Consider the following 10,783-nt stretch of genomic DNA (forward strand, 5'->3'; position numbering starts at 1 on the left):
GTGCAAATTCAACAGCCAGGTGCTTCTCCGTGCCCTTCGTGTTGGCAGCCGGCCCTCTGAGCAATGGCATTATATCACACACATACACACACACACACACCAATCACCCAGCAATCGCATGTTGTTAAATGGATGAAATCTAGGGAGAGTTTGGCCTTCGTTCATCAGAGCCTGTTGTGATTCAGGGTCAGCCTGTGGGTTCGGCAGTTGGGTCGGACGACTCAGAGGAGGAGGGGGGTGTTGAAGAGCTTGCTGAGGGGGTTGGAGAGCTTGCTGATGAGAGCCCTCAGGCAGGCCCCTCCCACCTGGTCACGACGAAGACCCAGCTATGTGAGCCTGACAGCGTGGATGACGATGACCCACAGCTGGCCCTGTTCAAGGACGCCCGACGCAGGAGGCAGTCAATCAGGAGTAAACAGAGGAAGGCAATAGGGCACCTCGGAAGGAGGCAGAGAGAAGCCACGCCCTGAACTCTATATAAGGGGAATGCGTGGGAGGGCTGGTTTGCTGAAGGCAACCGCTTGAATAGTTCCTGTTTCATACTCTGTTTTATGTTAATAAATTTGGCAGGCTTAATTCCAGCCTCTTGCCGTTTGTAAAGGGGTTGTCCCTGCCTTTTCTGCAGGGCCGGTAGCAGGCTGGTACAGAACAAAGCCTCCCCATGCAAGAACAGCCACCTCCCTTGGGTGAGAACGTGGAAGCCCCGTGAGAGGATAGCAGGATCTTCCAAAACTTTGGTCAGTGGGGTCAGATTTTAGGAATCCTCCGTGCACACCCGATTACGTGCTTGTGCAAAGCCTCAGTGCTGTAAGGAGCGACTGGGAAGCATCTCAGCAACATGCAGCCCGCAAAGGTGTGACGACCTGGGTCTCAGCCACACTAATCTTGGAGAAGCGATGGAGCTGGGAAGGGGTGGGGGAGCACCATTTCTGGACCCACCTCACCCCTGCCCGGCTGCCCTGCACCCAAAACAAAAAGTGGGTTTCCAGGGTGCCAGGCGGAACGGATTCCTCCAGATTGACGCAAGAAAAGGATTTATGTTGAAATTGCTTGCCAAAGTGTCTCTTTGTGATATTCTGGTAAGAACCCAAATTTAGAAACAAATTGAAACGCTCAATTTGTTTCAGCTTCAGCTGAGATACAGTAAGCTGTTGAAAATAAATAAAACAGCACCTCTCATTCAAAGTCAAGTGGAAATGAGGCAATTTACATATGCAATCTTGATTATCTCTTAAATGTACCAAGTCCTTGCCCAAGTGACTAGGGAGATGATGATGATGGTTTGTTACGTGCATCTCTGGGAAGCCAGTTCCCCTAATTACTCCCCCCTCGATGGGCAGTGACGACTGCTCCCTGGAATTGCCATGGACCCTTCAGGCCAACCTCGGCATAGCCACAGAGGGTCCCAGCCAGGAGCGCCTGACTCTGATCAAAAGCCAATTAAGGCAGGATACAGACCTATCGGTCTCTCCAGCATACACACACAAATCCACACACGCGTGCGTGCGTGCGTGCCCCAGGTATATACACGGGTGCCTCAGTAAAGCGGTTTGCTCTTTTTGCCAACTTTTGATTTTGCGTTCACCTTCCGGGCAATGTTGTTGGCTGCCTCCGCCTTCTTCTGGGGCCTCCCCAGGTCCCGGCAGCCCTCCGCCGGTTCATACAACCACTTGGCGGGGTGAGCGCTGCCTCCGAGTCTGTCATCCTTGGCTTTCTTCAGGAAGAGCCGCCCTTTCTGAAGCGAGTGAGGTTTGGGGTCAGGGGGGCTACAAAAACTGTGTGGGTATCCCCAGCTGTAAATGGGGAGGAGAAGCAGTGGGGAGAGAGAGAAGAGAGAGAGAGAGAGAATATTGAGGTCTGGCAAAGAAACAGGAAAGGTAGTTTTAGCAGCCTGAGCTCAGATCCTCCCCCCACATGGAGGGGAGGGACGGTCATACATACAGGCATCTGGCTTTCTTGAGAGATGACAGATCTGTAAACTAAAAAAGGAAGAACGTATTAGACTGACCTGAACCAATACTAAATCAATCATTATTTATTGATTATCGTCTTCTTACATATAGAGGCAAATTCTGCTGAGATCAATGGGGTTTATTTCCAGATGACACAGCATAGTAAATATTAATCAGCTGAGAATACTTTGATTGAAATTTGCCTAAATGGGCCACCAAACAGCACCCGTTCTGGTCTCCACCATCTCCTTTGGGAGAGGTCCCCGGCCTGCTTCAGGGCTTTTGCGTGTCCTGGAGCTTCGGTGGCTGCTGGAGAGCCGAGGGCGGCAGGCTGCTGTGACCATCTGGCCCTTTGCCTGCTGCCATGTCATAAATCCTGCTTCTTTTTGCCGCTCCAGTGGGAGATTTCCTTATTTCACGATTTCCTTATTTCACATAGCGGCTCTGGGACCTTCACCACCCTCTCACGGCTGATTTCCACACTGCCTGAACAAATTGGATGTCAGAAGTGCCCCCTCCCTGCCAGCCTGCCATGAGGGGCGGGGGAGGGGGAAGGCTGGAGGGAGGGGGAGGATCTGGGGGGAAGGAAACTGAACTGTGAGAACCCACAAAGTCTTCAAGGTCGTTTCTCTGAGAGAATGTCTCTTTTAGACTTGCTTGGACAAGGAGAGGCACCAAATGGGGAGGGACCAAGGGAGGAAAGTTATCTGGCAAAAGTCCGGCCGGCCGGAACTCTCAGGCCTGGCTTTAAAGGTAAAGGTAAAGGTTCCCCCGCACATGCGTGCTAGTCGTTTCCGACTCTAGGGGCCGGTGCTCATCTCCGTTTCAAAGCCGAAGAGCCAGCGCTTGTCCGAGGACGTCTCCGTGGTCATGTGGCCGGCATGACTAGATGCCAAAGGCGCACGGAACGCTGTTACCTTCCCACCGGAGCGGTCCCTATTTTTCTACTTGCATTTTTTACGTGCTTTCGAACTGCTAGGTTGGCAGAAGCTGGGACGAGTAACAGGCGCTCACTCTGTTATGCGGCACTCGGGATTCGACCCGCCAAACTGCCGATCTTCTGATCGACAAGCTCAGCGTCCTAACCCACTGAGCCACCACGTCCCCAGGCCTGGCTTTACACAACTGCAATTCACTTGACTTCTGGTCAACTATACCTTTCTCAGTAAACAGAGTTAAGGACTGTTTTTTTTTTAACCTAGAAGCCCAAGTTGAGGCAGGCCTGATGTCAGCAAAGCCTGGCCCCTTTGCAGCAGAGAGCAGAACCCACAAGCAACTTCCCCTGCCCACCCCGCTCTTTCTTTAGGGCAATTTGTTTTGCTTGGAAAGGCTTCTGCCCCTTTAAAGGAGGTTTTCCCCTGAAATCTTGAAGGAAACTACGGTAAGGATTATCACTTCCTGCAGGCTTGTGCGGGTCCAGCGACACCCCAGAAGGTCAAGGAGGTCCAGCGACACCCCAGAGGCCAAACTTCTCTCCGGCCACCAGATGGGATGAGTTAGATGCAACCACCAGAGTCAGCCATCCCTCCCCAGAACCCCCCCCCCCAAGAGGCTCCAAAGCGCCTAGACGGTCCCCGAGAGGGGTTGGCCTCCCTGCCAGGCAGGGGGTGAAGCCGTGGAGGGACCTTCTGCCCTTTGGGGGGGTCTGCTCACCAGATATTCGCCAAGGTCTGTGGAGCTGCCCAGCAGATGCTGATGCTGGAACCTCTCCAGCTGCTTCTCTGCCTGGTCGACCCTCTGCAGCAGGTTCTCGATGAAGCGCTCCAGCCGGGCTTTCCCGCGGACCTCCTTCTCGGCCGCTTCCTCCAGGAAGTGATTAAAGGTGACGACCTCCCTGCAGGGGCAACAGGGCAGCTGCTGCACTGGGACTGGTGGGCCCCGGCGGTGGCGCCTGCCGAGCGGCAGATGCGGCCATGCCCAGCTTCAGTTCTGGCCCTCCTGGCTCACCCACAACCCACCCCGGATGCCCAGCTCTCCAGGACAGGGATGGGCAGACGGAGAGGCCGGGGCATTCATGATATCTGGCAACAAACAAGCAAGCTTTGCTTCTCTCCTCACTGAGAGCCTTCTCCCCGGAGAGAGGAAAGGGGCCACGGAGGGAAGCTCCTAGTGCTCAGAATCTGCACCCGGCTCCTGGGCCTCTCTCCCTGGGAGTCTGCAGCAGGCCTTTGAGTGGAGCCACGAAGCGAAGGGTGCCCGAGGGCCTGTGGGGGCTTCTTCCCATGCTGCCGGGTGGGGCCCCTGCGCTGGCATTGCTGAGAGGGCAAGAGATGGGTCCAGCACCACCCAGAAAGCCCTCCGGCCCAGGCACAAGAAGCCGCACTGCAAGGTCCGTCCAAACAGGGAGGCTCTTGTGGCCGGCTCGAGACCCCCACAGACCCCAGGGCATTTTTTAACCCCATGTAAACCTGGGCTGAGGAATTCTGTGGGAAACGGAAGCCAGAGGCCTGCAGAAGGGAAGCCAGATGCCTCTCCTGCCCTGGAGGGAGAGGCCCTTTGGGCAAAGCCTTCTCTGCTCTGGCATATTCTCCCACTGGAAGGGGGGGGGGTTCCTCCCCTCCCCGCCCTTCCAGCAAGAGCCTAAAAACTTTTGCCTCCACTTTCTCCTCCTCTTTTGATTGGGGGCCCTTGCAAAGCACCAGCGTGTTTGATTGGCTGCAGACACCACAGCTCAATGCCCGAGCCCCTCCCCAAAGACCCCTCAGTCCAGGCGTGGGACTCTCCAGTAAGGGGAGATGTGGCTGAGCCAGACAGAGTCCTTCAAAAGCCGTCCTTTCCGGCTTCCCTCCCACCCCAATTTCTCCCGTTATCAGACACGGCTGCGATTCAGCTGGGGACCTGCTGCAAGGCCTCCTGGCTGCCTTTGTGAGAAGAGAGGGGATCCCCCAGGGGATCTGTTGTGAAGGGCAGGCCCCAAAGGGGAGACTTGGAGGAAAGCAGGTAACTAAGCAAGTGAAAACACACATCTGTGCACCTGAGCGCTTGAGAAAGGTTTCTCCCGAGGCTTCTGAGAACAGGCGACAGGCCCCACCTGTCCGGCCAGCCAGCACAGCCATCTACGGCCCTTCCGTCAGTGGGAAGGGTCACAGCCGGCACATGGCTGGAGAGACCTTCCCTCCCTCCCCCCACCTGGTCCCCTCCCCCATAACCCCTCTCCAGGAGCAGGGTCAAGGCGTGGGGTGGGAGGCCACTTCTCCCCCCCCCCCGCTTCCCTCTCCTCTTCTGACTTACTCCTCCTTGCGGTGCAGCTGCTCCTCCGACTCGGTGAGCCGCTGCTGCAGCACCGCGATCATCTCCACCGCCACGTCCACCTGCCGGTTCAGGGCCCTCTCGCGCCGCTGCACCTCCTGCTTCTTCTGGGAGAGCTGCACAAAGGCCGCCCGGACCTCCAGGAGCTGGGCCGTCTTTCGGGAGAGCTCCCGGGAGAGGTTCTCCATCCGCCTCTCGATGGTCTGGTCCACGGCTTCCACCATGTGGTTGAACTTTTCCCGCACGTGGGCCTCGAAGGAAGCGCCGGGCTCCAGGGCCCTCCAGGCGGGGTCCCAGGCCGGCTCGGCTGAGGCGTGGCTGGAGCCCAAGTCGGGCGGCCATTCCGCCTCCCCGGCCAGAGGCCGCCTGGGCAGCGGGTCCTCCGGCTCGCAGAAGTTCAGGTAGGAGAGCTGTGGCTTCAGGACGCCGCTGCCCCCATCCCGGAAGGTGCCCTGGGTCTGGGGGCGGGAGGAGGAACAGGAGCCCCGGCCCTCCTTGAGGGGAGAGAAGAGGCCTCCTGAGGGCCGGAGGCTTCGGTCTTCGAAGGCGTGGCTGTACTCCAGGTGGGCCCTCAGGGAGGACAGGCTCCTGAACCGGGCGTGGTCCCCACACCGGGGGCAGCGGAAGGGCCTCCGGGCCCCTGCATCTTCCAGTGACTCCTCCCACGTGGCTTGGCTGTCCTCAAAGGCCTTCTGTTGCATTCCTTCCCCAGTCCTGCAGCCGTCGTCCTTGGGGAAGAGGAACGGGGAGGTTAGTGAGGGTCTTCTGGCCAGTCACCAGGACGCATTCCGGACTAGAAATCCCATCACCCGGCAGGGCCCAGTTTCGCTGGCTGCAGAGATATTGCCAGCAAACTCCGAGGGAGGCTAATTCACACCCCTCGGGTGGGTCCAGGCAAAGAGCAGGTGGGTCGGCCTCTCCATCCCCTGTGATCTGCCTGACGGGGGCAGTTTTCCTGAGAACCGGGGGGGGGGGGGGGAAGGACGGAGGTGGGGGAGGGGCAGAGGGCGGGGCTGCTCTGCTCCGGGACTGGGTGTCTCTGCATCCTGCCCCTGGGGCTGCTCCTGGGGGGCAGGGTGCAGAACGAGGGTCCCAGCAGTGGCGCCTCCCTGGGCTGGGGGTGATGGGGGGACACACGCAGCCGGGGGCTTCTTCGGGACGGAAAGGGATTTCTGAAGGGCGCTGATGCTTTGCAGGGGCTCAGCAGTTCGGGGGGGGGGGAACACGTCTTCCTGGAGGCGGCCGAAGCCCCTCCGGGAGCGGAGCAGCACCGCGCGTCTTCCACCGGGAGGCAGCGTCTCCCCCTCGGCTGGAGGCAGCAGCGGGGACCCCCGCCCCCGCCAGGCGAACCTCCTCGCTGTTTCGGGGGGGGGGCGGGAAAGCTGTCCCCCCAAAGCTTCTCTTCGCGCTTGTTTGACTCCGAAGATTAAGCAGCCTCTCCAGGCCGGTAAGCCGGGGAGGAGGAGGCGGCGGGGCGGGGTTGCCGGAGATATTCCCCGTCGCCCCCCACCCCACCCCCCCCCGCGCCCCCGAGAGGGCTGCCGATCCGGAATAAGGCCGGCCTTTTGCAGGGGGCTCTCCCCGAACCGCCCCCCTCGCTTCCCGGCAGGCACCAAGGGAAATCGAGGCGTCCGCCCCCCCACCCCACCCCAGGACCGAAGGGAGGCTCCCGGGCCCTGGGCTGACGTCAGGCTCGGGGACCCCCCCCCCCCCGAGCCAGCGGGATCCCGGGCTGAGAAGCGGCTCCTCCGCTCCGCGACCCTCTGCGCCGGGCTCTCCGCGGGAAGGAAGGCGCGGGGGAGGCTGTCCGCTCCGGTCAGTGCTAGCCCCGCCGCCGGGTCCCGCAGGCCGGGTCCCGTCGCCCCCGCACTCACCTCCGGAGCCGCTGCCGCTGCTGCAGTCCTGCCGCGGCTGCCCCGGCCCGGCTCCCTCCGGCCGGTCCCGCGCTCGAGCTGCGCTTCCTGCGCCGCGCATCCGAGGCGGCTGCGGGGGTGGGGGGGGTGGGGGTGGAAAGCCGTTTGCAGCAGAGCCGTAAATCACGGCAGAACGACACTCTAACCAGCCCCCCCCTTCTCCCCCCCCCCCCGCCGTGCTGCGGCGGTAGAGCGAGCGGGGCGAGGGCCGAGCAATTCCCCCGGCTCTGGGGCGGGATTCCCTGGGCTCCCGCGGGTGCGGAGGAGAAGGGCCGGCTGGCTGCCAAAAGGCCCCCCCCCTGGGATTTTGGGATGCCCCGCAGGTGGCTGGCTGCAGTGTATGCCTCCCAGCATACAGAAAGGACAGCACAGCAGGAGGCTGATGGTGCAGATCAGCAGAGGGGTTGGACAGCTCCGGGCGATGACTGCTCGCTCAGGATAAGCCTAATGACTTAAGCCAGACATGTCGAACACAAAGCCCAGGGGCCGGATCCGGCCCGCAAAGTGGTTTCATGCGGCCCACGAAGCCATCCTGGAAACAGTGAGGGAACGGCCCCCACTTCCTTGGCCCTGGCTCAGAGACCCTCCTTCTGCCAGAGACCCTCAGATCTGCCCCACTCCTGCCCAGGCCCCCATAGGCACCCTTGATGCAAAACGTTGTAGAGCTGGCCATGCCCACCCAGTAGGCCATATGCACTTTAGCCACACGCACCCAGTAGGCCACACCTATCCAGGCCACACCCACCCAGCCCCCTGAGGGCAACTGCAATGCTGATGCGGCCCTCAATGAAATTGAGTTTGACACCCCTGACTTAAGCTGTTGACAGCCCCAGGCATGGTCAGCCTGGTGGGAAGCCAGGATCTACACCCATTGTCACCTGCACTGGCAGGAAGCCCAGGTTTGAACTGATTGGATGCCATCCACCTGGGCAGGTACAAATAGACGCCAGGCTTCCCTGTTTTCCCAGTTCGTTCTGTTCAGAATAAACTCATCTTTACCCCAGCTCTGTGTCCGTCTCTATGTGAAGCACGTGACTTTACACTGGCCACCTCTGGGCCCTTCCGTGAATGGAGCCGAAGAAGTGGCAGGCAGGCGCAGCCCGGCTCCTCGGGGGTCGGTGCAAGCGCCGCACCCCGCTCGAGGGGAAGCTGCCCGGGCAGAGCCGCCTCCCTGGCTGCTGGCTGCCCGAGAGAGGCACGGCAGCAGCCAGGGCAGCGGCCGCGGTGGTGGAATTTAAATGCCCAAAGGGACAACCTGGCATAAGAGGGTCCTGTGGTGGGGCTGGGAGCAAAACAACCCGCTACGGCAGACATGTCAAACACAAGGCCCGGGGGCTGGATCCGGCCCGCGAAGTGGTTTCATGCGGCCCGCGAAGCCATCCTGGAAACAGTGAGGGAACGGCCCCCACTGCCTTGGCCCTGGCCCAAAGACCCTCCTTCTGCCAGAGACCCTCAGATCTGTCCCACTCCTGCCCAGGCCCCCATAGGCACCCTTGATGCCAACGATGTAGAGCTGGCCACACCCACCCAGTAGGCCATACGCACTCCAGCCACGCCCACCCAGTTAGTCACGCCCACCCTGGCCACACCCATCCGGCCCCCTGAGGGCAACCGCAATGCTGATGCGGCCCTCAATGAAATTGAGTTTGACACCCTTGCGCTACGGGCTCCAGTTGCCACTGGGCGACAGCAAAGGGCTCTTTATTCGCCCAGAGAAGTTCTGCGCAAGGGCTTCCTATCCAAGCCCCCGCTGATCACGGGCCAGGAGTCCCGCTTCGGGTACCCAGGAAGCGATGGAGCCCCCGGGGGGGGCAGGAGACCTCCTCGCTCGGCGCCCTTCCCGGCTTGCGAAGCACCGGGAGCTTCCTTGAAGCGGAGGGGGGTGGGTGGGTGGGTGGAGAAAAGGCTTCCTGGGAGCTCTTCCCGTTGCCAAGGCAACCTGGAACTGGCCCGCCGCTACGCCCGCCCAGCAGCAGCCGAAGGGTGGCCCGGGGGGCGGCGGGGGCCGCAAAGAGTAGCCCCTCCTACTCCCCTGGTTTCTGAGGGCAGAGAAAGGAGTCCTTGGCACCTTCGGTCCTGGAAACCCCTTGAGGGCCCAGGCGGACCAACCAAATGTGGGTTAGACAGCATCACCTGCAGACGGATTCGTAGCTGGCTGACTGGCCGTACTCAGCGTGTGGTCCTCAATGGAACCGCATCTACACGGAAGGAAGTGTGTAGTGGGGTGCCCCAGGGCTGTGTTCTGGGCCCAGTGCTCTTCAACGTCTTCATGAACGATTTGGATGAGGGGATAGATGGGGAACTCAGCAAATTTGCAGATGACAGCAAGCTGGCAGGAATAGCCAATGCTCCAGAAGATAGGCTTAAAATACAGGAGGATCTGGACAGACTCGAACACTGGGCGCTATCTAACAAAATGAAATTCAGTGGTGAAAAAAGTAAGGTTCTACATTTAGGCAAGAAAAACCAAATGCACAGGTATAGCATAGGGGGGTACCTTGCTCAATAGTAGTGACTGTAAGAGGGATCTCGGAGTCTTAGTAGACAATCACTTAAATATGAGCCAGCAGTGTGCTGCAGCTGCCAAAAAAGCCAACACAGTGCTAGGCTGCATTAACAGTGGGATAGAATCAAGATCACGTGAAGTATTAATACCTCTTTACAATGCCTTGGTAAGGCCACACCTGGAATACTGCACCCAGTTTTGGTCACCACGATGTAAAAAAGATGTTGAGATATTGGAAACAGTGCAGAGAAGAGCAACAAAGATGATCAGGGGACTGTAGGCTAAAACTTATGAACAGTCGTTGCTGGAATTGGGTATGTCTGGTTTAATGAACGACTTCACAGCTAACAACAACAAAGTTTAATGAAGAGAAGGACGAGGTGGGACATGATAGCAGTGTTCCAATATCTCAGGGGCTGCCACAAAGAAGAGGCACTCAAGCTATTCTCCAAAGCGCCTGAAGGCATGACAAGAAGGCAGGAAAACTAACCTAGGAGAGAAGCAACCTAGAACTAAGGAGAAACTTCCTAACAGTTAGAACAATTAATCAGCGGAACAACCTGCCTCCAGAAGCTGTGAATGCTCCAACACTGGAAGTTTTTAAGAAGAGGCTGGACATCCATTTGTCTAAAATGGTATAGGGTTTCCTGCCTGAGCAGGAATTATTATTATTATGCCCAGAAAGTGTGTGTGTGGGGGGGGAGGAGGTTGCAGAACCTGTGAGTCGGAAGAGCGGCCCCCTCCCCGAGTCCTCTCGACTTTCAGCCGCCACGAAGCGACGTGGCTCTCCTCTTCCACAGTGGGATGGTCCAACCACCAGCCGCGCTCGTCGAAGCCCAGCGGCGGAAAGCCCCGGTGCGCCTTTGGGCTTCCTCCTTCTTCTTCCGCGGGTTCCTTTATTCCGCCGCCCCTTACCGGGGCCGTTTCATCTGCGAAAGAAATTAGGAGTGTGAGATGGTCTCACGAGGTCGATGGTTCGTTAAGGTGCTTCCAAGTAAAAGGCATCACGCAAGGGATGCAATCAGTCAAAGCTTTATTTAACGATAAAATAAATAGAAAGAGCTCCCTGGCGTGGAGGCATCCATGCCCGGGTCGAGCCGATGGATCAGCTAGCAAGCAAGCAGAAGAAAGAACAAAAAGGGCAGACAGAGAGCAGCCCCCGA

The 10,783-nt window shown here is 59.0% G+C and overlaps 1 protein-coding gene across 1 annotated transcript; it reads right to left on the reverse strand.

Annotated features, from left to right (window-relative positions):
• Window positions 1-470: 470 nt before the first annotated feature.
• ZNF365 (zinc finger protein 365) lies at window positions 471-7,152 on the reverse strand. The gene is made up of 5 exons (XM_081330141.1): window positions 7,076-7,152; window positions 5,184-5,929; window positions 3,606-3,786; window positions 1,942-1,979; window positions 471-1,793 (listed from the first exon to the last, which is right to left on the reverse strand). The coding sequence occupies exons 2-5, from the start codon at window positions 5,900-5,902 to the stop codon at window positions 1,538-1,540; spliced, it is 1,194 nt and encodes a 397-aa protein (XP_081186267.1). The 5' UTR covers window positions 5,903-5,929; window positions 7,076-7,152; the 3' UTR covers window positions 471-1,537.
• Window positions 7,153-10,783: the final 3,631 nt, after the last annotated feature.

This window comes from Vipera berus, assembly GCF_964194415.1.
Source record: "Vipera berus genome assembly, chromosome: 5".
NCBI lineage: Eukaryota > Metazoa > Chordata > Lepidosauria > Squamata > Viperidae > Vipera > Vipera berus.

What these genes read in the sequence shown, in the direction of transcription:
- ZNF365 (XM_081330141.1), bottom strand. Translation starts at nt 5,902, where the DNA reads ATGCAACAGAAGGCCTTTGAGGACAGCCAAGCCACGTGGGAGGAGTCA. An exon ending in CAGCTGCACCGCAAGGAGGA is followed by an intron (nt 3,787 to 5,183) that starts GTAAGTCAGAAG and finishes TTGCCCCTGCAG; the next exon opens with GGAGGTCGTCACCTTTAATC. An exon ending in CTCAAGAAAGCCAGATGCCT is followed by an intron (nt 1,794 to 1,941) that starts GTATGTATGACC and finishes CCCCATTTACAG; the next exon opens with CTGGGGATACCCACACAGTT.